Source organism: Dioscorea cayenensis, chromosome 17 (genome assembly GCF_009730915.1).
Source record: "Dioscorea cayenensis subsp. rotundata cultivar TDr96_F1 chromosome 17, TDr96_F1_v2_PseudoChromosome.rev07_lg8_w22 25.fasta, whole genome shotgun sequence".
In the NCBI taxonomy this organism is placed as follows: domain Eukaryota; kingdom Viridiplantae; phylum Streptophyta; class Magnoliopsida; order Dioscoreales; family Dioscoreaceae; genus Dioscorea; species Dioscorea cayenensis.
In genome coordinates, this window is record NC_052487.1 from 20494526 (window position 1) to 20522074 (window position 27549).

General features: G+C 35.9%; 4 protein-coding genes and 1 long non-coding RNA gene across 5 annotated transcripts; 3 read left to right on the top strand and 2 right to left on the bottom strand.

Moving 5' to 3' along the window:
• Positions 1–3770: 3770 nt before the first annotated feature.
• LOC120281243 (receptor kinase-like protein Xa21) lies at positions 3771–7863 on the top strand. The gene is made up of 3 exons (XM_039288116.1): positions 3771–3828; positions 4628–7363; positions 7447–7863. The coding sequence occupies exons 1-3, from the start codon at positions 3771–3773 to the stop codon at positions 7785–7787; spliced, it is 3135 nt and encodes a 1044-aa protein (XP_039144050.1). The 3' UTR covers positions 7788–7863.
• On the bottom strand, positions 7822–11157 carry LOC120280453 (probable LRR receptor-like serine/threonine-protein kinase At3g47570). The gene is made up of 2 exons (XM_039287298.1): positions 8400–11157; positions 7822–8305 (listed from the first exon to the last, which is right to left on the bottom strand). The coding sequence occupies exons 1-2, from the start codon at positions 11074–11076 to the stop codon at positions 7920–7922; spliced, it is 3063 nt and encodes a 1020-aa protein (XP_039143232.1). The 5' UTR covers positions 11077–11157; the 3' UTR covers positions 7822–7919.
• A 1540-nt stretch (positions 11158–12697) lies between these two features.
• Positions 12698–16737, top strand: LOC120279959. The gene is made up of 3 exons (XR_005542218.1): positions 12698–12871; positions 13622–13688; positions 16617–16737. It is a non-coding gene; the product is annotated as an uncharacterized LOC120279959 (long non-coding RNA).
• On the bottom strand, positions 14703–18713 carry LOC120279958 (probable LRR receptor-like serine/threonine-protein kinase At3g47570). Its single transcript, XM_039286647.1, has 2 exons — positions 15861–18713; positions 14703–15623 (listed from the first exon to the last, which is right to left on the bottom strand). Exons 1-2 carry the CDS (start codon positions 18529–18531, stop codon positions 15172–15174), a joined length of 3123 nt encoding a protein of 1040 aa, XP_039142581.1. The 5' UTR covers positions 18532–18713; the 3' UTR covers positions 14703–15171.
• Positions 18714–20786: 2073 nt separating this feature from the next.
• LOC120281244 (pectate lyase-like) lies at positions 20787–22423 on the top strand. Its single transcript, XM_039288117.1, has 4 exons — positions 20787–20977; positions 21065–21823; positions 21944–22082; positions 22199–22423. Exons 1-4 carry the CDS (start codon positions 20787–20789, stop codon positions 22418–22420), a joined length of 1311 nt encoding a protein of 436 aa, XP_039144051.1. The 3' UTR covers positions 22421–22423.
• The last annotated feature ends 5126 nt before the right edge of the window (positions 22424–27549 follow it).

A 27549-nucleotide genomic window follows, 5' to 3' on the forward strand; every position in this document is an offset into this window, starting at 1 on the left:
AGCACAAGGCTACGAGAAGAGTAATACATTAAGCATTACTCAGTCATCTTAAACCAGAAGCTATATTATTAAATGGAAAACTTACTTATTAAATTGATACTATTAAATACTACACCTATAGCAAACACACATAATGCAACCATATCAAATTAAAGAGAAAACATACATTATACACATTAGACAACACCATGAAGAACGCACACATGTGAGATTGCATAACAATCAAAAAAATCTCCTTTAGCATAACATTATCGCTTTCAATCATGTACATAAAGGAAAATGAAAAACAAAACCCTAGCCGAAAAATCTCTTTGCAAACTACAATATCATCCAATAATCACACCATAAAACCGAAAAATTTCTCTTTCTAACAAACTATTTTACAAATCAAACGACCACAAAACCCACAGAATGTAAAAACAAAACAAAACTCCAGACCTTCTTCAACTGCGTCCACCTTGCCTCAATGCCTTAAAGCGCAAACTAATAAATTGCCAAAGAGTTGGATGGGAGTTCTCCTGCAATTGAGTGGTGGAACAAAATTCCGGTCCTACTGAAGATGTCTAGCAATAACAACCTTGGCGAAAAGGGAAAAGACAAAGTGGCGAACAAAGAAAAAAAACCGGTGCCAATAATGGTGTTCTCTCGGGATTACCCAAAATTGCACCGATAATGATATCCGAAAGAATGGCGTTATGGTCACACGGCTCACACCATGTCGCAGTTGTCACCACTTCCCAATCAAGGGACTATTTCGTCTAAAAAATTCAAAACCAAGTATGTTAACCACCATTACATGCTTGGGGGTTTGAAAATCATTGTATTAAAAAAGCAAGGGGCTTTTAGGGATACTCAAATTTGAGGGACAATTTGTGCATATTGCAAATTTCCGGGGTGCTTGTGGCAATTAACGGTTATTTTTTTATTTTTTGTTTTTGTTTTTGTTTTTGTTTTTTTTTAAACATGGATGAACTATATTCATTAAAAAGTAGAAGGTACAACACAAATGAGTGACAAACCCAAAAGGTTATAGATTAATGGGTAAATCACACAAATAATCACTAAACTATAGGATTATTTCTGTCTTGGTCACTGAACTTTAAAAAATTCTATTTGGATCACTAAACTTTAATTTTGCTTCCAATCAAGACACTAGGGAGAACGCTGTTAACGGCGTCCTGACGTGGCAAGCCATGTCACTAAAGTTTAGTGATCTAAATAGAAATTTATTAAAATTAAGTGATCAAAATAGGAATAACTCTAAAGTTTAATGACTATTTGTATTGTTTACCTTAATTTTTTTCAAGTTTTTGTTGTAATTGTAGATGCATTTTTTTTTTTTGTAAAGATGTATTTGTATAATATATACATTCAATAAATCGACCGTTGAATGTTCAAAAATGACATTCACAAAACACAATTATAGAAAAGATGTAAACTACTAATCATGTATTGAAATGACATTCAATAGTAGTTTACATATCTTCTATGATTAGCAATTTTCATCTTTTCTATGATTGTGTTTTGTGAATGCCATTTTTGAACATTCAACAGTTGATTTATTGAATGCATATATTGTTTCATTCATTTACAAATATATCTTTACAAGAAAAATTGCATCTACAATTACAACAAAAACTTGAAAAAAAAAAATTAGGGTAAACCACACAAATAGTCACTAAACTATAGAGTTATTCTTATTTTGATCACTTAACTTTAATAAATGTCTATTTAAGTCATTGAACTTTAGTGACATGGCAAAAAAATATGTGATATGGCTTGCCACGTCAGGACGCCGTTAATGGCGTTCTCGCTAGCGACTTGATTGGTAGTAAAATTAAATTTAATTTTACTACCAAATAGAATTTTTTAAAGTTCAGTGACCAAAACAGGAATAGCCTTATAGTTTAGTGACTATTTGTGTGGTTTACCCTAAATTAATTTCTAAACACAAAAAAATATGTAAGCAAATAAAAATATTTATAAAAGTATAAACATAAATATAATTTATATAAGAGTATATTAAGAATTATATATATATCCATCTACAAGCAGTTTTCCCGTGTGTGTGTGTATATATATATCACTTCTAATAGAAAATAATAAAGGACAACTTTTTTTTTTAATAATAGACGACAAGCGCCCTTTTTATATGAATATAAACATTACCAAACAGTACTGAAACCCGGGTGTACAGTATATGTACAGTATGAGAATAGTATAAGAATCCATGGTGAACAGTATATGAACAGTACGGTGAACACTGCTTTCAAGGGAGAGATTTGAACCCATGACCTCCCCCTTATACTTTGGTGTCATACCATTGGGCTATCCAATTGTTAATAAAGGACAACTTCATACAATAATTATTGGATAAAGTCTGGTAGCATTAATATTTTTATGTTTTAAATTTCTCTTGCAAAACAGACAAGCAGAAGTCTGCAAGCAAATCATCAGTGAGGACGCATTGGTGGCGAATTTCGAGCCCTACAAGACCTAACCAAATGAGGGGCAACTAGGTGGCGCTCATAGGGCGCGGTGGTGGACGTAATGGTGGTGAATCCTTAGCAGGGGCAAATCGCAAGGTTGGTCAGAAGAATGGGGTGAGTTTTTGAGTGGTTATCCAAACTTATTTTTATTAAAATGGGCATTAAATTTTGATTTCATTTCATCAATAAGATAATTGGGGTTTTCGGCGAGTTTCTGGTAACATAGATGCCGGAATGTCTTCATAGATGGCCACGGTCAATGTAACCCGCTTGCGTAGAGTATGCTACACCAAAGAGTGAAAGAAAACTACACCAAAGAGTGAAAGAAAAGAGGTCCTAAAGGAAATTGAAATCAGTACGATTGCAACTCTTAGGTTTTTGAATTTGCACAGGCAGTTACACGATTGTGCAAATTACAAGTTGCTGAATTTTCACCATGCGCTATAGTGCTATAGCTATCGTAACATTGCTAAAATATAATTGCTACAATACAAATTCTGCAATACTAGAAATTCCTGAGAGTTGCACGGATAGCGACACGGTTGTAAAGACGCCATGCTGATTTGGATTAGGGTTTGTGTTGAGTGTTACAATTGCCGAACACTACAATACGTACTCCACCGAAAACTCCGATTTTGTGGATTGTGATCATCCTTTTCTCCCCAAACATTATTGAATTAAGCCTATGAACATTTTTTTTTTAAGATGGCTTTACTATAGTTTTATTAGCAATGTAGCATAATACACAAGTACAATAAGAAAGAAAACCATAACAAAGGGTCTTCTAGTAAGCCAACGACCAAATGGCCTATTAGTATACGGATCGCCGATAGAGCTCTTCACCGAGTGGTGAGAGTTCGATTCTCGGCTGAGGGCATATTTCTAGGAGATGTGAGTAGTGGTTGTGTACAGGTGGTCCCAACGCCCATGTATGCGCTGGTCCAGCACCAACTTGCTCCACCGAGGCTTGTGCACGTCCTTGACGGTTTAGCAGTGCTTTTGGACTATATGTTCCTCTTGTAAAAAAAAAAACAAAATAAAGGGTCTAGTAGAAGTAAAACAGTACAACACATAACACAAATTTTTTATATTTTAAATTTCTCTTGCAAAACAGATAAATTTATTTTTAACAAAATTAACAAGCAACAAAGCAAAAAACAATGAGTACGAAAGGTACACCACATGTAATTAAGTGTACATCATTTTTTTACCTCACACAACTTTTAATTATTTTTAAAATTATTATGATATTTTAAATAATGTCTGACTTGCACCATTCGCATGCGCATCATCATTGAGGCCGTCGAGGTGGTGGATATGGATCCCGTGGACGTGCCCCGTTAGCGGGGCCCAACTTGCGTTGGTATCGTGGAGGTGGAGGTGGAGGTGGAGGTGGGCGCAACCCACGTTGGGCGAAAGCTGTTGGAGCAGAGATCCAAAAAGTACAGTTATTTAAATACAATACTACTAGAAAAAGCAAAAGAAAATAGACCAGGGTACACAAACTCTGGGGAACAAAAGCAAAAAAAACATGCGAACAACTACAGAGCTTGCTTCCTCTATCCTTTTCATTTGACCAAAGTATACATAAAACACTAAAATTAGTCCCATAATATATAAAATTGGAATTATTAGGAGAACAGATTGAATGTCTAATTTTTCATTTGTAAATCATTGCTGCTTAAAAAAAAAAAAAATTAATCAGTCATGTAGTTCATTTATAATATCTATAAATGGGAATGTTCTACTTACATCAACAGACATGCATGGTCTTTCGTTTCAAACTTTGAAGAGAAATAAATAGATAAATTGTAAATTATCATTAAAATAGTATAATTTATTGAGCAGTTTTTTATTTTTTTTTATTTATCTTTTTAGGTTTTCTATTTTAAATTATAATTTTTTAATTTTTTTCTATTTTAATTTAGTCATATCAATTGTTTTAAGTCTTAAAAAAAAATAAACCTGACATGAATTATTTAAAAATAATAAATGGATTAAAAGGTTAAAATTTAAAATAAAAAAATAAAAATGATAAGTTTAAGAAAAAAACTATTAAAGAAAAAAAAAATACACCTAAATAAATTAAGTGTGGAAACAATAGATGAAATGAAAGGGTGACCACATATAATTTATAGCCAACCTCACCTTCCTCAAAAGACTCCACTTGGCAAACAACCTACTCCTGGGCCATATCCCACCAGAGCTCGGCCAATTGCATCACCTTAGCCACCTCGATCTCAGCTTCAACTTTCTTGAAGGCCAAATACCAACCTCTCTGTCTCATTGCTCACTTCTAGAGACCTTGATTTTAAGTGCAAACAAGCTCCAAGGTGAGATCCCCAAGAATCTCAGCAGCTGCTACAACCTCCATGACCTTGATCTTGGCAGTAACAATCTTACTGGTGAGCTTGCCAGTGAGTTTGGGTCGCTTCTAAAACTCCAAACACTTGTTCTCCGCAACAACCAGCTCACCGGCAGGATTCCTCCTCTTCTTGGAAGCAGTCCATCTCTTGTCACAGTCCATCTCAGGAACAATAGTTTCTCTGGTCCCATCCCACCGTCCTTGGCTGCTAACTGCTCCACCTTACAAATCCTTATTCTCTCTTTCAATGTCCTCACCGGAGATATTCCGCTCTCACTTAACAACTGTTCATCACTCACCATACTTGATCTATCTTTCAATGCACTCACTGGAGGAGTCCCTGCATTCATGCAAGGAGACCACTCTCACCTCAGTCAGATACTCTTCTCTGGGAACAATCTAATGGGAAGCATCCCTGCATCTTTAGGGAACCTCTCATCACTGGTAGTTGTCCTTCTTGAGGAGAACAAGCTGCAAGGGAGCATTCCTGAGGATTTAGGCAAACTCCATAGCCTAAATGAGCTTGATCTAACTAGAAATAACTTGTCTGGCAGCATCCCTCTGTCTCTGTTTAACATATCATCCTTGTCATTCCTTTATCTGTCAAACAATCAGCTCTCTGGGTCACTTCCACATGACATGGGTCACACTCTTCCCAACCTCCAATATTTCATCTTACAAAATAACAGGTTGGAGGGGTTTGTTCCGATCTCCTTGTGCAACGCTTCTGGTCTTCAAGTGGTTGATCTAGCTGTAAACTCATTTTCCGGGCCGGTTCCTTCTAATCTTGGTTGCTTACCTAGTCTTCAAGAATTAATCCTTGCCCAGAATGAGCTTCATAATTCACAAGACTGGAGTTTTCTCACTTCTTTGATCAACTGCACCCTTCTGACAAGATTGTATCTATTCGACAATAAACTCGACGGTTTACTACCAAGGTCAATAGGCAACCTTTCCAGTCAGCTTGAATGGCTAATCATAGCTCAAAACCAAATATCTGGAACCATTCCTGACGAGATTGGAAATCTAGCCAGCCTGACATATCTAGACATGGGACAAAACTTCTTCACGGGTACCATTCCTGCAACCATAGGGAAGCTCCAAGAGCTGCAAGTTGTGCACTTGATTCAAAATAAGTTCTCTGGCATGATCCCTTTCTCCATTGGCAACCTCACTCGGTTGTATGAACTTGACCTTTCTGATTGTCAACTCAGCGGTGAAGTACCTGCAAGCTTTGGAAGATGTGGGCAGTTGGTGTATCTTAATCTTTCATACAATCAACTTGGCGGAGAAATCCCCAGGGAAGTGGTAAGCCTCACTTCACTTACTCAACTTCTTGATTTATCACACAATTTGTTCACTGGATCCATACCGACAGAAGCAGGAAGATTAAAAAACCTTGGCCAGTTGGACCTCTCCAGCAATCAATTATCCGGCAGTGTTCCTCCCAGTCTTGGTGATTGTCTGGTCTTGGAGAACCTATCCCTGCAACATAACTTTTTCAGTGGAAAAATTCCTCAAAGTTTCAGTGCTTTGAGAGGGATAGTTAAACTAGACCTTTCAAGCAACAACTTCTCTGGAGAAATTCCAGATTTTTTGGGGAAGTCTCCCTTCCTCAAGTATCTCAATTTGTCTTTCAATGATCTGGAGGGTCAAGTTCCTCGAGGTATCGTAACAAGTAATGCGAGTGAAATCTATGTCTATGGAAATCCGAAACTCTGCTGTGACAATGAAAAGCTGCAGCTGCCATCTTGCTCAGCCATCAAAGTAAAAAAGCAATATGTTAAGATGATAATGATCCCAGTTGGCTCCATATTATCTTTGATCTTACTAGTTGTTGTGTCATACAAAATCTACATGATGAAAAAGACAAAGGGGAAACTTGCATCTACAACAAATGCATCAGATGATAAGTTCAGAAAAGTATCTTATGCGGAGCTCTTAAAGGCAACTGATGGCTTCTCTTCTGAGAATTTGATTGGCGCCGGGAGTTTTGGATCGGTTTACAGAGGCAAACTGGATGTTGAGGAGGATCTAGTTGCAGTGAAAGTGCTCAACCTCAACCAGAAGGGTGCTCTCAAGAGTTTCATGGCTGAATGCGAAGCCTTGAGGAACATCAGGCATAGGAATCTCGTCAAGATTATAACTTCATGCTCTAGTCTTGATTCCAGAGGGAATGATTTCAGAGCTCTGGTGTATCAGTTCATGCCTAATGGAAATCTAGATGAGTGGCTACATCACCAGCACATATCCAAACTGAACATTATACAAAGATTGGACATTGTCATCAATGTGTCTTCAGCACTGGATTATCTTCACAACCAATGCAAGTCTCCGGTGATACACTGTGATCTAAAGCCAAGCAATGTTCTTCTTGACGATCATATGATCGCTCATGTGAGTGATTTTGGCCTCGCAAGGTTGATCTGCATGGAGTCCAATTCAATGACATCCACTGATTCAAGTAGTTTCATGGGAATGAAAGGATCCATAGGATACATCCCACCAGGTATATAATATTCTGTATATATATATATATATATATATGTATACACTCACCAACATGTTGTCTTAGATGTTTCTTTGGAACAGAGTATGGGATGGGAAGCCAAGTTTCTATGCAGGGTGATGTTTATAGCTTTGGCATATTGCTATTAGAAATGCTCACTGGAAGAAGGCCCACAGATGAGATGTTTGGAGCAGAGCTGAACATCCATAAATATGCAGAAAAGGCATTATCTGGAAATGTTATGGAGTTAATAGATCCTCAAATGTTAACAGGAGAGGAAGATGAAGACATAACTATGATTTCTAGATGTGCAGCTTCACTGACTGAAATTAATGTTTCATGTTCAAGGGAATTACCAAATGAAAGGATGGAGATCAGGAATGTGGTCATTGAACTCGAAATGATCAAACACTTGTTTCAATAAACTTGTAACAGAATGTGGTTTTTATATAATTTTGTTGCTTTTATATAGAACATCACAATAATATAAACAATACATTGCTGATATAGAAATCTCTCTATATGTGTGATGCATATCTGTTGCAGAAATCAAACTTTATTTTTCTTCAAATCTCTCATCAGTCTCAAATCTCAAAAGCGAATCTTTTATTGCATGCAACTCCTTAGTGACATCTCCCATCTCCATTCTCTCTTTCGGACTTTCTTTTGAGCAAGAAAGTCCTACCCTGAATACTGAAACCAAACAATTCTGTTCTTCCACACTGATCTCTTTAGCTTCTTCATCACTACGCTTATATAGGAGAAAAGGGTCCACCACATCGAGCAATCTATCAGGAAATGCCATGCTGACAAACATATGAAGTCCTATACCTTCTTTGAAGTTACCATCAGTTGGCCTTTTACCGGTGAACATCTCTAGCAAAAGGATTCCATAACTGTAAACATCTCCAAAAGTAGAGACCTGACCACCACTTCCATACTCTGCAATTCATTTATAAGTAGATAGTTAGCACAATGTTTTTCACATTATAGTTAGAAAACAACAACAACAACAATATTTGAGAGCTTAATTTACCTGGTGCAATGTATCCAATGGATCCTTTAATATCAAAAGAGCTAGTTGAACATTCAAAAGATTGAGGCACCATTTCAGAAAGAAACTTTGCTAGCCCGAAGTCAGCGACATGAGCACACATATCATTGTCGAGAAGAACATTACTCGGCTTCAAATCACAATGTATGATGGGCTTATGGCCATAGTGATGAAGATAATCCAATGCCGAAGCAACATCAATAGCTATGTTCAATCTTTCTATGAGGTTCATAGTCTTAGAAGGAGTTCTGTCAAATTGCATAGGATGCAACCATTTCTCAAGGCTCCCGTTCGGCATGAACTCGAGAACTAGAGCTTTGAAATCATTCCCTTCATTATCTACACTTGAGCATGCAGTAATGATCTTGAGAAGATTTCTATGACGAATGTTTCTCAAGGCTTCACATTCGGCCATGAAACTCTTTGATGCCCCTTGTATTTGAAGGTCTAGCACTTTCACGGCAACCATTCTTTCTTCAGAACTGATTGTCCCTTGGTAAACAGAACCAAATCCACCCACTCCAATGAGATTAGATGCCGAAAAGCCATTAGTACCTTCAAATAGTTCACTGTAAGAGACCCTCATGAACTGATCCTCGATGCCAAATTCTGAAGTAGATGTAGACCTCCACTTAGACTTCTTCCTCCAATGAAGAGCAACAAAGACAAAGATCAGTAATGCTAGGCATGCAATTGCACTGACTACAGGGATGATTATCTTCAGTGTCAGAGACAAATGTTTTTTTCTGTTGGACTGAGTATCACAAGCAGTCAAATTCAATTTTGGGTCACCACCACAAAGTCTGTAATTTCCAGTCAGTGAAACTGCACTTGTGTTGGCAAAGACTCCAATTGTTGGCACTTCTCCCTCAAGATTGTTGTATGACAGATTCAAATAAAGCAATGCACGCAAACTTCCTAGCTGCTCTGGAATGTGACCGGACAGATTGTTCTTCGAAAGATCTAATAATTTTAGGCCATGCAATCTGCTAAGTGACTCAGGAATTTCACCTTGAAACAAGTTTCCTTGCAAAAATAATTGTTCCAAGCTCTGACAATCACCAATAGCACTTGGAATCTGGCCTGTAATTCTGTTCTCTGACACATCAAACACACCAAGATTTTTTAAGTTGCTCACTTCTGCAGGCAAGGAACCACTCAACTTGTTATTTGATAAATAAACATATGTAGAAAGAGCAGAGATGCTGAGTAGCTCTTTAGGAATTTCACCACTAAGATCATTGTAAGAAAGGTCCAATTCCAACAAGCCTTGACAGTTACCAATACTTGCAGGAATACTTCCACTTAAACCACTTGCTTCTGAATACAACATAATCAATTGAGTCAGGTTGCCAATTGAATCTGGAATTGAACCTTTAAACTTATTTCCAGAAAGATTTAAGACATGCAGCTTCTTAAGCTTCCCGATAGATGATGGAATACTACCACTCAATCTGTTATTGTGCATTAAAAATACGGTAAGATTGACAAGTTTATCGATTCCTTCAGGTATGCTACCAGATACCTGATTATTTCCGATTGAAATCCCATCCAGTCTTGCAGACAGGTTTGCTATGGATTGAGGTAATTCACCACTGAACCTGTTGCTTTCCAATCCTACTGTACTCAAAAGGCTGCAATTTGTCAAAGAAGTGAAGAACTTCCAATCTTCTGCACTACTAGCTTCAAGTTGATTCAGTCCAAGATTTATCCAATACAGGTTCTGAAGGAATCCCAACTCTGATGGTACTATACTAGAGAAGTTATTATTTTTAAGATCAAGTTCTACCAGCTCAGTTGCATTGGAAAGTGAAGCTGGTATCCTGCCATGGAGTCTGTTATCGTCCAGAAGAAGCATTTGGAGATTTGGAAGAGTTTGAAACATGCTTGGTGGAAGACTTCCAACCAGTTGATTATATCCTGCAGTGAAGAACTGGATTGATGATATGTTATAAACAGAGGGAGGAATCTCACCTGATAGCCTGTTGGTTCCCACCTGAAATATCTTCAAGTTTGTAAGCTTCCCCATCTCTTGAGGAATCCTTCCTTCCAAACCATCATTGAAAAGATATAAACCATTGAGAGATGAAAGATTTCCCAACTCTGAAGGGATGCTACCAGAGAGATTGTTCTCACTGAGACTAAGAACTTGAAGTTTTGAGAGAACTCCAAGCTCTGGTTTGAGTGCACCTGTGAGCATGTTGTTGCCTAGACTGATAGAGAGAAGGTTAGAGCAGTTGCTAAGACTCACAGGGATGTCACCACTGAGGGAGTTGTAGCTCAAAGTAAAGTATTGCAACTTAGCAAGCCTGCCAAGTTCTTGAGGGATGAATCCATTGAAATTATTAGCAGAGAGGTTGAGTGTTGTAAGAAAGGTGAGGTTGGCTAAGTGAGGAGATATGGAGCCAGTGAGGTTGAGATTATCTAACTCCAAGGCTATGACTCTTCCTGGATTGTTGCATGTTACTCCTCTCCATTTGCAGTGATGAAGAGTGTTGTTCCATGAGTCTAATTCCCCATGGGAATCAGATATCAGAGACTTGAAGGATAACAGAGCAAGATTGTCACTCACATTGTTTGATAAACAAATACTGGATTGCAAGAAGATGAAGAACAAGAAGTAGTAAAAAGGGGCATGGTAGTTTCCTTGAATCTCCATTGATTTTTAATGTTATCAAACCAAGTTATGCTTCTTGTTAGGATTTATAAACAAAAATGTACAATATTTCATTGAAGAGAAGTCAAGGTGCTTTTATTATATTTTGTAGTCGCTGTACCTTTATTTTTATGACACAAGGAGCAAAAAGCTAATACAACTCAACAGTCTGTTATAACAAGCTTAAAAGACAAGGAGCAAAAAACTTAACACTCCACGTAACTTTGGTTTTGAATATATTTTTTCTATGGTTTGTCCACTTTTTATTGAAAGACAAGAGAACATGGAATTTGGCACTTGAGTTCATATCATGGATTAAGAAAAGTCGTTCAGTTAGAATGCTTGTTTGTATCTGAACAGGGTTAACATAGTTTTGGGTGCCGACAAAGTTTATGTCAACCTGTTTTTATTTCAAAAAGACAAAAGCAAAGCTCAATTTAAGAAATTGCAGCCAAGTTGTTAAGGTATCTGACCCTTCAGGTGGAGCTTTCTGAGGTAGGTCAAATGAGGAAATATTGTGCTAGTGGCGTTGAACTTGTCTGGCCAATCTTTGTGATATTTTTTTTTTTTAAGTGGATGAACCATATTCACACAAGCAACTACCCATAGCGTATCACATATCGTCACTGGATAACAGCGCTACAAACCACAAGAAGTGGCACAAAAAACTATCAACAAGGACAGATCCAAAAAGAAAAAATAGGAAAAGCACAACGAAAAAAAAAAACAGGCCGACACAACACGTCTGGAATGATCAACCATTTTTTTTGGATACTTGCATGTGGTTTTTTTTTTGTGAAAAGATGGATAAACCACTTCTATTAAAAAACTAAAAAAATACAAATAGTCCCCAAATCACATCCGCCGCACCGGAAAGGGGAAAACAAAACAAATAAAAAACCACAAAAAGTGGAACCGAAACAAATTAAACAGCACACAACACCACAAAAGGAGGCAACCTTACTGCCTCCAACATCCCCTGACCCAAATCAACTAGCTAGCCATGTAACTTCTTTTCCCCTTATGTTTTTTTTTCTTTTTTATTTACAAAGATAATAAACTTTGTTCGGAGTGTCAAAAAAGCATACAAATATAATGGTACATTAATTACAATAATTTAATGACATCATAAAAATTTACTATATGAATGTTTTAACATATAACGATGATGCTTTACCAAGTCCGTTCATTTAAAAATTATCATCAATTCATTCTCTTCTCTTTTGTTATACCCCTTGTAGTCTGCGTTCATTTTATTTTTTTAATATATATTTTTTTAAATCATACACTTATTTTATTTGTAAAAAAAACCCAAATAATTTTTTTAAAATTTATTTTTATTTTTGCTTTTCTTTTTATTTAGACTGGGCAAAGTCTTACAAGGATGACAATAGTTTGAAGTTTGACAAAATGAAAAATTGAAAAGAAATAATTAAAAAAAATAGTTTAATGTACATTTAGCCTATGCCTCGAGATTGGGTTTAGGAGCGGATCTCAAAGCAATGATGCAGCTAATAGTGAATTACCCCCGCCAAAGATTTTCCCGCCTAACTTATTAAGGAATATAAATACAAGCCCAACTCCTCCCACTCTTTTTTCCGTTTCAAATTCCAAATTTCAAATTCCCACCTCCCCTCTCCGATCTCATCTTCCATTCCTTCAAACCCTAACCCCGATTCAAGGATGCTGCTAAAGCCAACAACTGATTCCCTTCTCCTTCTCGTTTATCATCAGGGAATGGATCCAAGGAGCAGCAGATCGTTCGAGGCGTTTGAAATCCCGATCTCTTTAAATGGAGGTACTGTTTTATGATTTTTGGATGATTTACTTTTAGGTATACGTTTTTCTTGTTTATTTTTCTATGTTTGATCTTAGTGAATGGTTGCGATTTGGGATTGTTTTAATGTTATAATGAGGTTGGAGTTCTTGATGATGTTTTCTGAGTGATTAATTCTTGCTCCAGTACTTTGGTTCTTGTGAATTTCACTGATGTTTAGAGTAATATGTTTGAAAAATCTTTGAGGTGCTCTATCTCTTTCCAAGATGCACTGTTTCTATGATTATGGATGGATTTACTTTTGAATAAAGTGGATAAGCCACTGATTTATTAGAAAAACAAAGCACCAAACAACAAACAGACAACACAAAGTAACAGTCAGAAAAACAGAACGAAAACAGAGATAAAAAGGACGCTACACCAGCGGAGATGGATTTACTTTTGTTCTATGTTCTTGATCAGGTTTTTTTTTTTAAGCTTTAATTCATTTTTATATCTTGGTTCCTGTGACCCATACAAGAAAGTTGGGACTAAACAAGAGTAGTATTTCTTTAGGGAATTAATGTTTATGTTTAAGATTTTCTATTAGAAAGCTCTGATATGAATGTGCTGAATGTAGTTTTAATGCATTCCTGTGAAAAGTAATCTCCTTGATAATTTCATATATTGTTTCCTTTCTAGTTCATTTCTCTTGATGGGTTTTAAAGAGTTGTCTGATGATTGTTGTGGGAAAATTTAAGTAATTCTTCGGTTTATTTTTGTTGCTAGAAGAATTTGGAGAAGATGGATATTGGTGAATTTATGAGGCCAAATGACATACACATGTTGTCTAGATCAGGTATGTCTTTTCTTTCATGGTTCCTTGAGAGGATAGCATTCAATACTCTTAAATTTAGGATTTTATAGTGTTGCTGACTTGCTGGGAAAAATGGCAAATTGAAAATATACATGTGAACAATAAACAGAATTCTTAAGAAAGTTGATTGCTTTAAATCATTTTGAATAATAGTTCCTGGGGCATGCTGATGTAGGTGACATGGTTTCTCATCCAATTGTTGGTGTATTCTTCTAATCCACTGTTCATCATAGTCATTTGGATATCAGGTTTTCATGGGAATTGATTAGTGAACTTTTAGCGTATCATAGAATTTTTGGTGTTTTGGTTTACTTACTAACAATTCACTAACCATATGATAATGTCATCAAAAAAGATTTCGCGTGTTTTAACCGCACTTCTTTAAGAGCTTTCCTTAATATCTCTTCCTGTCTTGATCTTGGTTAAGTTTTGTTTTGTTTTCATGTGTCAATGATTTATTTTAAGAGGTATAGAACTCATTATTGGGATCCATTAATCATGTGTTAGGCACTAAAAACAAAAATGATTTTGAGATGCTAATAATAAGACAAGGTATCAGTCAAATATATCAGGAGTCCGGAATCCCCCCTCCTGGAAGTAATCTTCCGTAATCAATCTTTTAATAAAAAACAGCTAATTTCATGGACTATATTCATATCAAGATTTTGGAGCAGATGATATAATATTCTTTGTTTCTTTTTAAAAGTGAATATAATATTTCTTCCCGTTGAAAACTTTCAGCCCACCTGTTTAAGAGTTCACACTTATTTTATTGGTAAATTTAGTGGCTATCATTGATTGGAAGCAAGCCACAAGCTCACTTCAGTTTCTTTAGCTCAAGCTTCAAACTTGTGCCTGGCCTTCAAATTTTGAAAAAACAATATATTTGAAGGCATGGTTCGGGAACATCACATATTTAATCAATTCCAAAATTTGAGTCATTGCCATCATGTATTCATTTTTTTTTTCTTGATAACGCACTAGATTTCAAAATCATCTAGTTTTCTATGTTTGTTGGATTAAAAATATATAGCATCATTTATAGTTGTTAGTACCGACATCATGCTTGACAAGCATCATTTGCCCACAAATTAGAATATTTTAGCATTGTTAAAGAAGCAACATGCCAGCATAAAATCAACACTATTTGAATCATCAAGTAAACAAACACAATATTTAATTGGAAAAAAATTTCCCCATATTTCCCTGGCTAGTTTAGTCCCTCAAATTCAATTTGATTGAAGCCATTGCTAAATTCTAGTCCTCTTAGATGAATGGCGCCAAATTTATCTGTCCTTTTACATTATTTAACAATAATCCCTTGTCAATCTCTGTTCACATGACCTTCACATGACCTTCACATTCTTCTGGATATACACCTCCATAACCCTTCCTCCTTCCACTATACATTGCCTGTTGTTGCTTCTGTTAACCAAATCTTTTTGAGCAAAACCACTAGAATTTATTACTCCAGAATTTCTTGGAGTGCCGCCGTTTCCGTTTCCAAGACTGTTGTTTGGTTTTTCATTGTGGAATCACTTCCTTCAAGAAAAAGGTCCCTGGCTTCAAGCAATTCTCTTCCAACATTCCCCATGTTATTTCTATATTTAGGTGATTCCCTGGAACAAGAAAGAGCTATCCAAATAATTTTAATTAAACACATCTGCAATCTAGTTCTTGCATAGCTCGTTGTGCTATCATCTTTGCCATCTTTGATATCTGCATCTTCTACAATCAAGTCTTGGCTGATAATCTCCATCACACGGTCAGGAAAAGCCAATTCTACAAACTTGTGGAGGTTGAGACCATCATTGAATGTTTCATCAGTGGGCCTTTTCCCAGTGAACATCTCCAACAAAAGAATCCCATAACTATAGACATCACCATTTGTGGATACTCTTTCATCCATCCCATACTCTGCATTCACATATAATAGAAGTGCATTAGTAAGCAAAATTAATAAGTTTTTTCAGAATTTGTTATCAGTCTAATCTCTAATAGACAATAGAAAAGACATTTCAATTGTGTCATTCATATAAACCATGTAAATTATTATTCAGCCTATTCACCACTATTTGGATGACAACTTAGAGCAGGAAACGCAATGTAAGGCAAAGAAGTAATTTAGGGGAAAGAACCAACACGAATTCTTACCGGGAGGTACATATCCAATCGATCCTCTTAAACCAATTGAAGTGCTAGACATTGTCGATGATCCAGAGGCTGTTCTAGATAGTAACCTTGCTAATCCAAAGTCAGTGACATGTGCAACCATGTCAATATCAAGAAGTATATTGCTTGGCTTCACATCACAATGCACAATTGGAGTCTGGATGTGGTGATGGAGATAATCTAAGGCAGAAGCCACATCGATGGCTATGTTCAACCTTTGAATGAAACTTAATTTCATAAAGTTATAGCCATCACTTGTTTGTGGATGTAACCATTTCTCTAAGCTCTCATTAGGCATGAACTCAAAAACTAGAGCTTTGAAACCATTTCCTTGGGGATCTAAACTTGCACAAGTAGTCAGGATCTTGACCAAATTCCGATGTCTAATGTTTCTCAGAGCTTCACATTCAGCCAAGAAACTCTTTTCAGCCCCTTGAGATTGTAGATTGAGAACCTTCACTGCAACAATCTTCTCATCACGCTCCATAATTCCTTTATATACAGTCCCAAAACTGCCAGCTCCGATCAGGTTGGAAGTAGAGAATCCATCAGTTGCTCTAGCTAACTCGGCATACGAAACATTTGAATGATAGTCCATGTCAGCCATAATGAAAGAAGTCCTTGACTTTTGCCTGTAGTAACTAAAGACAAACAGACTTAGTAGGAACAAAGCAAGGAAAATGCTTATGACTACAATGATCACTATGACTGTGGTTGTTATATGCCTTCCCTCTGCAGCTTTAAAGGAGCATGACTGGTCACTGCGGCACAACTTGCTGTTTCCAATGAGTGAAGCTGCTGTCAAGTTCCTAAAAATTCCTCCTTTGGGTACATCACCCTCAAAATTATTGAAGGAGAGATTCAGATAATTCAAGAATTGAAAACTCTCCAAAAATTCAGGGATTTGCCCAGACAGATTGTTGTGTGAGAGATCCAACTGTTGAAGACCTTTTAAGTTGCTTAAAGATGAAGGAATTGTTCCTTCAAATGAGTTGCCCTCGAGAAGAAGATACTCTAAGAGCAAACACTGCCCAATGGTACTGGGAATTTCACCAGATAATTGGTTCTCTGAAAGATTGAATCCTACCAGGTTTTTCAAGCTTCCAACTTCCAGAGGCAAGGGACCAATTAAGAAATTATAGGATACGTCAAGGAATTTTGACAATGAGGAAAGGCTAACAACTTCCTTGGGTATGGAACCTTTTAGTTTGTTGCAAGATAGGTTCAAGAAATTCAGATTCTGAAGGTTACCAAGACTCCCAGGTATGTTTCCTTCAAATCCATTCCCACCTAGATTGAGCTCATTCAATTGTGTGAGATTGCCGAGAGAAGATGGAATTTCTCCTGAGAATCTGTTTTCTGATAAGCTCAATCTATGCAAACTTTGGAGTCTCCCAATACTAGTTGGGATACTACCGCTGAGAAGGTTGTCATGCATCAAAAGCACAGTCATGTTGATATACCTCCCCATCTCCTCAGGTATGCTTCCAGTTATTTTGTTGTTCTCCATCGACAGCCATTGCAGTTGAGTGGATAGATTGGCTATGGAACTGGGCAGCATGCTGTTAAACAAGTTATCTGAGAATTCAAGGATTTGCAAATTGCTGCAGTTTGTCAGAGCATTGAGGAACTCCCAATCACTGGTTGTCTGTGCTCCCAGTTGATTGTTACCAAGAGCTAGCCAGGATAAACTTGGAAGCATCCCAAGCTCCGGAGGCACTACTCCATTGAATTGATTCTCCTCCAGACCAAGCCTTTCAAGCCTTGAAGCATTGGAAAGCCACACAGGTATGGATCCTTGGAACTGGTTGGAGTCCAAGTATAGTCTCCTCACACTTGGAAGGTTGGATCCCATATTCCATGGGACCTCTCCATAGAGCTGGTTCAACCCAACGTCTATGTAATACGCAAATGAGAAGTTGCAAAGAGAAGATGGGAGCTTACCTGACAATCTGTTTATGGACAACTGAAGAAAACCCAACTTTACAAGCTTGCCAATGGTGTCAGGTATGTCACCTTCAAGACTGTTCTCCGAGAGGTCAAGAGACACCAGTGAAGTTAAGTTTCCTACGGAAGCCGGGATGGATCCTGTGAGGTTGTTGGTGTACAGCCGCAGCCTGACAAGATTCACTAGCTTACCAAGTTCTGCAGGAATCTCACCAGTAAGCATGTTTGTGTCTAATGAGAGGTTCTGCAGACTTAAGCAGCTGGTGATATTCGTTGGGATTTCTCCGTCGAGAGAATTGTTACTCAAAACAAGAGTTTGTAGCCTGAGCAAGCGACCGAGCTCTGGAGGGATGGTGCCGGAGAAGTAGTTGTTGGAGAGGATGATGGTTTGGAGGAAGGTGAGGTTAGCAAGGGAAGGAGACAATGTTCCAGCCAGCATAAGAGAGTCTAGGATCAATGAAGTGACTCTTTGTGGTTGATGGTTGTTGCTGCATGAGACACCAGTCCATTGGCAATGGTGAAGGCTCTGGTTTCTCCAGGTGGACAAGACTCTGAGGGGGTCCTTGGATATCATGGACATGAAGGAAACCAGTGCTTCATGATCAGTGGTGTTGCTGGTGATCTCTGCTGCACCAAGTGCTGTTTTGCAGCAAAGGATACAGAGAAAGAGAAAGCTAATTGGCATGATTGAAGAAGAAAATGGCATATGAGATGATGATGATGATGATGATGATGATGATGATGGTAAGTATTGAATGCAAGATTGTGTTTGTTCACTGATCCCTGAGATATTTTATTTTTTACTTATTTATTTTTCATTCAAGCAGAAAAATAAAGGTTGAAGTTGGACATTGTCATTGCAGTCTTCTGAATATTTTTAATTGCAAATCCGGTTTTAAATTGTGTCGGCCTTTGACAAATTAAGCATAGTCAACAAGCTGTTATGCCTTAGCTACCTTCATGTGCCTCAGCGTACACATAAGATTTGGTTAATTGTTGAAAGGCGAACTGAATGTTTTTCCTTAGCTATTATATTAAGAATTCCCTTATAAAAACTGATCATGTTTTCATATTGGTTTATTCCATGATGCAGAAAGTCGCAGGTGAAGGTGTGCGAAAACATTTTTATTTATTTATTTATTTATTGACAAAGTGTATGATGAGATCTTTGTGTGAGGGTCATGTATGCTGTGCATAATTTTTTTTTTTATTACCAAATACAATAAAAGCATATGTGCGGAAATAATAATAATAATAATAATAATAATATTATGGTCAGACACTCATTCAACTGAGACAGAGATTGGGTTATAAATCTATTTTCATAATAAACGTATTTTTATTTAATTAAGTATGAAGATTAGGTTGCAAGTCTATTTTCACAATGAGTGTATTTTTATTTAATTAGACACAAAGATTGTGTTTTAAGTTTATTTTCACATTGAAAGAGTTTTGGAGCCATTTTTTTTGAGACGTTTCGAATCTGAATAATGAAAATTTTACAAACAAGTTTTATGTAGTAAAGTTATTATGCTAGATCAAAAGTGATTTTTTTTATTTTTTTATTTATTTATTTATTTTTTTTTTTTTGAGATAGTTAAAAAAAAATAACATTTTTCAAATAAAAGTTAAGGTGTGTGACATAAAAAAATTATTTGCCAACCCTTTACTTTTACTTTTCAAATGTTACTTGTTAGCTCACTCGAAATCATTTTTGATATTTTAACTTTGGTGACATATATATATATATATAATAACTAATGAGATTATCTGTAAAAATAACTTTTTTATATTTTGCATTTGATATCTAATTATATATACTATAAAAGATATTTTATATAATCAAAGGGTTAAAAAAGTTGTTTTTTTTAATATTGTAAAAAAAAAATGAAATTACGCATGTTTTGAATTATTTATCTGAATGCACAAGTTGGTGAAAATAGAAAAAAATTCCCTATTTTTAACCTTTTTTTTAAAAAAAAGAAAATAAAAAAGTTCTCCCACAGCTTAAGGAAGCCGTCGTTAAGAATTTTAAATTTTTTTAAAAAGTTATATTAGAAAATAAAAATTCATTTATATTTTCTTTATGTTTTATTTTAAAAAAAATACAAATTCCAAAAACATTAGTAAATAGGATTGTCAAATTTACATCAATTAGAAATTATTACGAAGTTAGTTCAATTTGCATCGATCAATAATTATTATGAAATAGGGCGATCAAACATGCATTGGTCGGACGGTTTAACCTGCACCTGTCATTAATTAGTATAAAGTAGGATAATCAAACTTACATCGGTTGGTAATCAGTACAAAATAGTACAATCAAATCTGTATTGGTCAGGATGGTCAAACATGGACTAATTAATAATACTTTGTATAACTCTATATATATATATATATCATTTGTGCCCAAATTCATTTAGATATGATACTTTTTTTTTTTTAACTCTCGATCAGCCATAGTGTGATCTGGTTGTCATGAGTCTATTCATTTCTATTGAAAATCAATAAAAATAAACAAAGTGAGAACCTAATTGCCTGGTCCAGAGAACAGAACCATTTTCGGATGGTAGATAAAATTAGTGGAAAATTAAAAGAAAAACCATGAAGCAAGGACCCTGAAAACCCTCTCATTACAACCCCTGTTTGGTTGTATCACCAACGGTTAATAGTCCTAAGAAACAGGAACGGTCCTCCTCTCCCTTCCCAACCTCACCCTTCCTTATTTAGCCACCCAACTAACTCCTTATATAACCCTCCTCCTTCTCTTCTCTTTTACTATAAAGCCCAATTCATTCCCTTCTCAACCGACCATGAACCCTTCCTTCTAACCTACCTCTTCTCAGGTCGGTCAGTTGGTTGGGTTTCTTGGTCACAAAGATCTTTCTTTAATTTCTCATTTAATCAATTTTTTAAAAAAAAATCACCAAAAGTTAGACAGGCAAAGCATCAGCAGAAGACATGGACAGTTTCAATCCACTGTCCTACTTCTTCTTCCTTTTCCTTGCCTCTGCCTCTTTATGCTCAGCCAACATCGCCGACTTCGACGAAACCTGGCAAAAACGTGCCGAGATCGCCAAAGCTAAAGCCAATGCCGCCTATGTCTCTAACCCTGAAACCATCACCAACAGCTTCAACACTGACGTCCTCAAGTACATATAATACTTAATTTTATGATGATAATGATAATGATAATAATAATAATAATAATTCTTATTATCCATGCAATTCATATGCAGTGATTCAGGTAACACTACAAGAAGATACTTGAGAGGTGGACATCGCAAAGGTGGTCCATGCCGAGCCACCAATCCGATAGATCGCTGCTGGAGATGCCGCCGCAACTGGCGCAATCACAGAAAGATTCTCGCCAAATGTGCCAAGGGCTTCGGCCACAAAACCACCGGCGGTCTCCGTGGTAGAATCTACGTCGTCACTGACTCTTCCGACGATGATCTTCTCAATCCCAAGCCCGGCACTCTCCGATGGGGTGTTATTCAGACTGAACCTCTTTGGATCATCTTCGAACGTGACATGGTCATTCGTCTCACTCAAGAACTTATCATGGCTAGTCACAAGACAATCGACGGCCGTGGTGTCAATGTCCACATTGCTCACGGTGCCGGCATCACCATTCAATTCATTGAGAACATCATCATCCACAATGTCCACATTCACGACATTAAAACCGGTGAAGGTGGCCTTATTCGTGACTCACTGAGTCATTACGGTCTCCGCACTCGTAGTGACGGTGATGGTATCTCCATCTTCGGTGCGTCCAACATTTGGATCGACCATGTTTCGATGTACAACTGCATGGATGGGCTCATTGATGCTATCATGGGTTCCACTGCTATTACCATTTCCAACAGCCACTTCACACGTCACAATGATTGCTTGTTGTTTGGTGCCAGTGATTCCTTCTCCGGCGACTCCCTTATGCAAATCACTGTCGCTTTTAACCACTTTGGCAAGGGCCTTGTTCAGAGGATGCCAAGGTCTTCAGTTTCTCTAATACATAACTTCATCCATGCATGCATGCATGCATGCAAAACCATAGTTATACGTACATATATATATATATATATATAAGAGTGATATTGTTGTATTGCATGCAGAGTAAGGTGGGGTTTTGTGCACGTTGTGAACAATGACTACACACACTGGCTCATGTATGCAATTGGAGGGAGCCAGCACCCAACCATCATCAGCCAAGGAAACCGCTTCATTGCCCCACACAACCCTAATGCCAAAGAGGTTCATATTATTATTAGTATAAGTATTAGTATCAGTATTAGTATTTTGTTAATTAATAAATGAGAGATCTTACATGTGTGTATATATATATATATATATGATGGGTTTTTGAGCAGATAACAAAGAGGGACTACTTTCCACCGGAAGTGTGGAAACAATGGGTGTGGAAATCAGAGGGAGATTTGATGATGAATGGAGCATTCTTTGTAGAATCAGGGCCAAGAAATACAAGGAGCTTTAGCAGGAAGGACATAATCAAGGCGAAGCCAGGAACCTTTGTCAAGCGTCTTACACGCTACTCAGGAACTCTTATCTGCAAGCCTAACAAGCCCTGCTGAGTTAATAATTATTTTTTCTTGTTTTCACTGCATCACTTTTGTGAAGAGGAGGAAGAGGAGGAGGAGGAGGAGAAGAAGAAGAGGGGATTTGTCATTGAGATTCTTTATAACCAGAGCACCTATTCTTATTTTATTTCATTTGAGCCATTTAGTGATCACCACTTTTTATTTGAAATATCTACTTCTAACTTGCTGTTTTTTTTTTTCACTTGCTTATATACTAAACAACATTCATTCACCTTTGCTACTACCTAGCTACATATACTTGTAAGATGTCTTGTTTTTCATCACTTTCAAATATTGTTTACAAGAAGAAATACACATGCATTTACACAGCCAAGGAACTCAGCTTAATTAGTTATATTGATATATATATATATATATATATATATTCTCTTTGGCCCCACTTTATTCAAAATCCAAACAGAGACATGCAGAAAGAAAGGAAATTACATCTCTTCTTCTAATTAACCTTGTAGCTAGCCACTTTCACTGTTATCCTCCTTAGCCACAGACTCCTGCTCATCCTGCCAAATATTTAAAATAATAATAATAATAAAATAATGGGATATGTTTAATAGATTCCCTAAATGAAAGATTAAAGTATATATATATATATATATATATATATATAGTATAGATCGAGAAGTATATAGCCACCTCCTCATGATCACTTGCTTCCATAATCCGAGGTCTTTTCATTCTTGTTTTAGGTGGTATATAATCATCATCGCCCACTTGAGAAAAGCAGATTTCATAGTAGTCAAGTGGGGTGTTTGGCTAGAAAGAAAAAACCCTTCTCAAGTGGATACATCAAGCCTTCTTCTGCTTTTAGTGTTACTTGCACTACATATCCATTTTGACTGCTATGAAATCTTCCTGCTTTTGAGACCTTTGCACCACATAATAAACCATGTAGTATCACAGTAAACACCTCATAAACCAGGCCCTGTATATATGACAACAACAAGGTTAATTAATTAAAAGCTTAAAACCATTATTATATTATTACAGTCAATTAATATGCCTTTATAATTTAAAACCAAGTCCAACTACTTAGTCTATTGGGATGAAGTACATATATACTCACATGAATAATCAAATTAATTATAATTCGTAATTAAATTTAACAGTTGACTATATATATAGGTTGAGAATGTTTCTTTTTGAAAAAAATGGTTGAGAATGTTTCTCCATGAAGATATGTCTATTTGATATAATAATTTAAAAACTTGGTAAATGGTTTATCTTTGTCCTTGGTGTCCTTGGTGATAGATGTGGATAAATTATTTTATATAATATAAATTAATTAAATACTTATCCAACTATTCACCTACATGTACGTACATGGGTTACTCAATTATAAAAAATTTCAATTTATATTTTCTAACTGTAGACTCATATTTATTTGAGTCACTCGGGTTAACACTGCATTGTAGGACCCATCACATAAATTATGTCACATCAATCATGTCATATGGCATAATATAATAATATTATAAAATTTCCAATTAAAAATTTGATAATGTGATTAATAATAACTTGATGTCCAATATAAGTTAAAATCTCACATACTAAAAAAAAAACATGATATAGCATAGCTGATGTAGATAAGTTGTGCGACGTATTATGCTATATCAATCTTCCATTAACTGTATTAGTACAAGTGACTCAATTGAATATGAATCTAAATTTGAGATACCCAATTAAAATTTTTTATAATTAAGTGTCACAAATAGAAGGAGCTGAATACTTGAATGACTATTTAAATAATTTATCCTTTCAATTATATATCTTATCAAATCCTTCACAAGTTAGTTGATAACATAAAAAACAATTAATGGTAAGCCATCTTAATTTTTACCTTATAAGATGCTTCTAAGCGGTCCTTGTATTTCTCAGCCAAGAACTCTTCACTGATCTCCAATTTCTTATCAACTACGCCTTCTGTTTCAAACTTCACACCCAAAACATTTTTTTTAAAGTTCTTCATTAATAACCAAAATATATATATAACAAATATTATTCTAACAAAAAAAAAAAACAAATACCTGAATAACAATATATGGATATGCAGTAAATCCTCTTCGCAAGGGTGGATCAAGTGCAATAGCCACACAAGTGTGAGGTTCATTGTACTACACCCAATATACAGCTAAATAATTATTAACTTCAAATAAAATTTCACACAAAAAAATATATATATATATATATATATTAATGAAATAAAATATTCACCTTAGGCAATAGAAAAAGTCGGTAAATATTGCTATATGGAAGGGTGAAGTTACTCGCCAATCCTTGAAAGCGTAAATATAACACATGAAACTCTATAGCATATCGGCCTCTAAAAAAAAATACCAAACATGCATCATAATTCACATATCAATAATAAAAAATATCTTAATTAGTCTTTGTGTTTTATTGATTATTGAATTATACCTTGGTGTGACAACTGAAACTATATCAAATTTCACCACTGGTGCAATACTTGATTCATTGTGTGCCATACATAAGACTTTGTCCTGAAAAACCTGTAGAAAAAATAACCATCGATTAGATATTATGGAGTACAAAAGAAAAAAAAAATTTATGTATCTTAAGAATAAAACAATGTAAAAAAATTAGACATTGCAAATACTTGCCTGAGCTGGAGTTTGATCAGTGTCACTAGTAAACTTGGTATTTTGGAAGAACCTCTCCAAAAGGAGAAGCTAATTTATTGAAATTAAATCAAGAAGAACAAGACTACAGACTGAGGAAAAAACTAGAAACAAGTTAAAAGAAAAAACCAAACTTTCTAAACGATTTCATAATCCAAAATGGGAGGTCTTTGCCAAACAAAAACAAATTAAGATGTTGATGAAGCATGCCATACGAAGCTAGATTCGCTGCCGGATAATCGACAAATGAGGGGATGATATGAATATGAGGATGCCCGCACATGTCAAGAAGGAATTTCAAATTGTTTACTTGTGCTTCAATTCTCCAAGACGAGACGTGATCAAAGCATTGGAGAAGATGAATGACTGCAGCGTGGTCGCAGAGAATGTGTTTCACTGGGATATGAAGATCCAAAGCAATCTGGAGAGCAACTTCAATGGCAAGGATCGGGGCGAAGATGCTGTCCGAGAGTTGGAGGGAGGAGCTGCCAGCAAAGGAGATTTTATAGTTAGCTGAGGAGAAGAAAAAGCCAACCGAATTTACCTTAATAGTGTGATTTGTTGTTGCATGAGTGAACAAGAAGTTGTCATCGGCAGAGGAGAAGTTAGACAGTAATAATTTTCTACCCATGAGCACATAATTGCTCCAGTAGAACTCATCCACATGAGCAGCAGCCTTGAGAACAATGTTAAGGAAAATGGGACGAATGTCCCTGAAGATGTAATCACAACGGCACAACCAAATGAACCAAGCACAGGCGGCAATTAATGCTAAAGTATATGCAGAATGCCTGTAATCAGTGACCCAATTGCCTGAGGAAAAACCATTATGGAATGTAATAGATAAATTAAACAGACAATTAACCTGATCCCAAATTGCTAGGATTCTATCACACTGGCAGAACAGGTGATCAGTAGTCTCACGTTGTAAACCACAAAAGACACAAGAGCTATCAGGACCAAGGTGAATGCTGTGAAGGAAAGCAGATGTAGAAAGCCTACCTCTCAAGCATAGCCAAATAAAGTGTTTAATTCTAGGAGCAACTGGAATATGCCAAACAATGTTCCAACCATCCCAATCATCAGAACAAACAGATTGCTTGTTCAAAGTATGATAAACAGCAGAAGATATTTTAGTGTGAGATTCAACAGAAAACCAGGTCCAATGATTCTCAGAGTTGTAATCAATAGCAATAGGAGAACACAGTAAATGCCCAGCATTGTTACCAAAAATATGATTAATAACCAGAATAGACCATTGTTCGTTAATAATGATATCAGAGAAAGAAATTGCATCAAAATCAACTTCCATATTAAGGAAAGTGGGGTTTAAAGCGACAGGAATATCAAATAACCAGGGATCCCAGAGCAGGGATGTTCTCAAAGGGTTAACTTTGTTAATTTTGCAATGATATTTAATAAAAGCTGCTGATTTACAAAGACCCCTAAAGAACCAAGAACATTTAGCCGGCACAGAGTCTTGCCAAAAATTAATAGTCCCATATTTGTTCAGTAAGATATTGACCCAAATACAATCATGTTTGTTTAAATATTTGAAGATGTTTTTAGACATGAGAGAATGTTTAGCAAGATTGAGGTTCTTAATACCTAAGCCCCCCTCAGACTTACCTTCTGTTAAAATACTCCAACTCACATTATGGATGCCCTTTTGGTATTTGAACTAGAGACATGAAAACTTAAATCTATCCAGTAATCCATCTGAAATCATATATAAGCAAAAAATGTTATAATTGCATAAAGATAAATGCTCAGAAAAATATTATGACATGTATGTATGTGTGATCAAATATAAATATATATATATATATATATATATATATATATATATATAGGAACATTTCTATTAGCTTCAAATTAATTAAGCAATAATCATGTTAGATAATAATGGTAAATTAGTACCTTATTATTACTACTAGGTGTGTCATCATCCACATGGAACTCCAAGGAAACATCAGTGTTTCTATGAACCTGAGTTTGTGTAACATTGCCATACAAACTTCAAATGCCTTGTGAGAATCCACTGTGAAGTTAAGCATATTTCCTGCTTTATTTGACATTTTAATTGATGTCATGTTTAGTAAAAGAAGAAATAATAATAATAATAATAATAATAATAACAAGGAATATCATCTTTCATTTGAGAAGCTAACAAAAAAGGGTACAAATGATTGATAATCTCTAAAGAAATTAATACATTCTCTGTTTATCTAGTAAAATGAAAATGAACTCACTTTCTGCAATTATCATCATGCCTATTGAATAAATCATTTGTAATCTTTGCTTTAGTTTAGTGTACCTTATTTTGTTCTTCTGCCACCTTTTACCATGCTATATGACACCTCTGACTTTTGGTACTTTAATTTTCATTCAATAAAACCATAATTTATACATTTTAATTAAAAGAGAATAATTTTATAGTCTCTAAAGCTACATGACTGATTGATA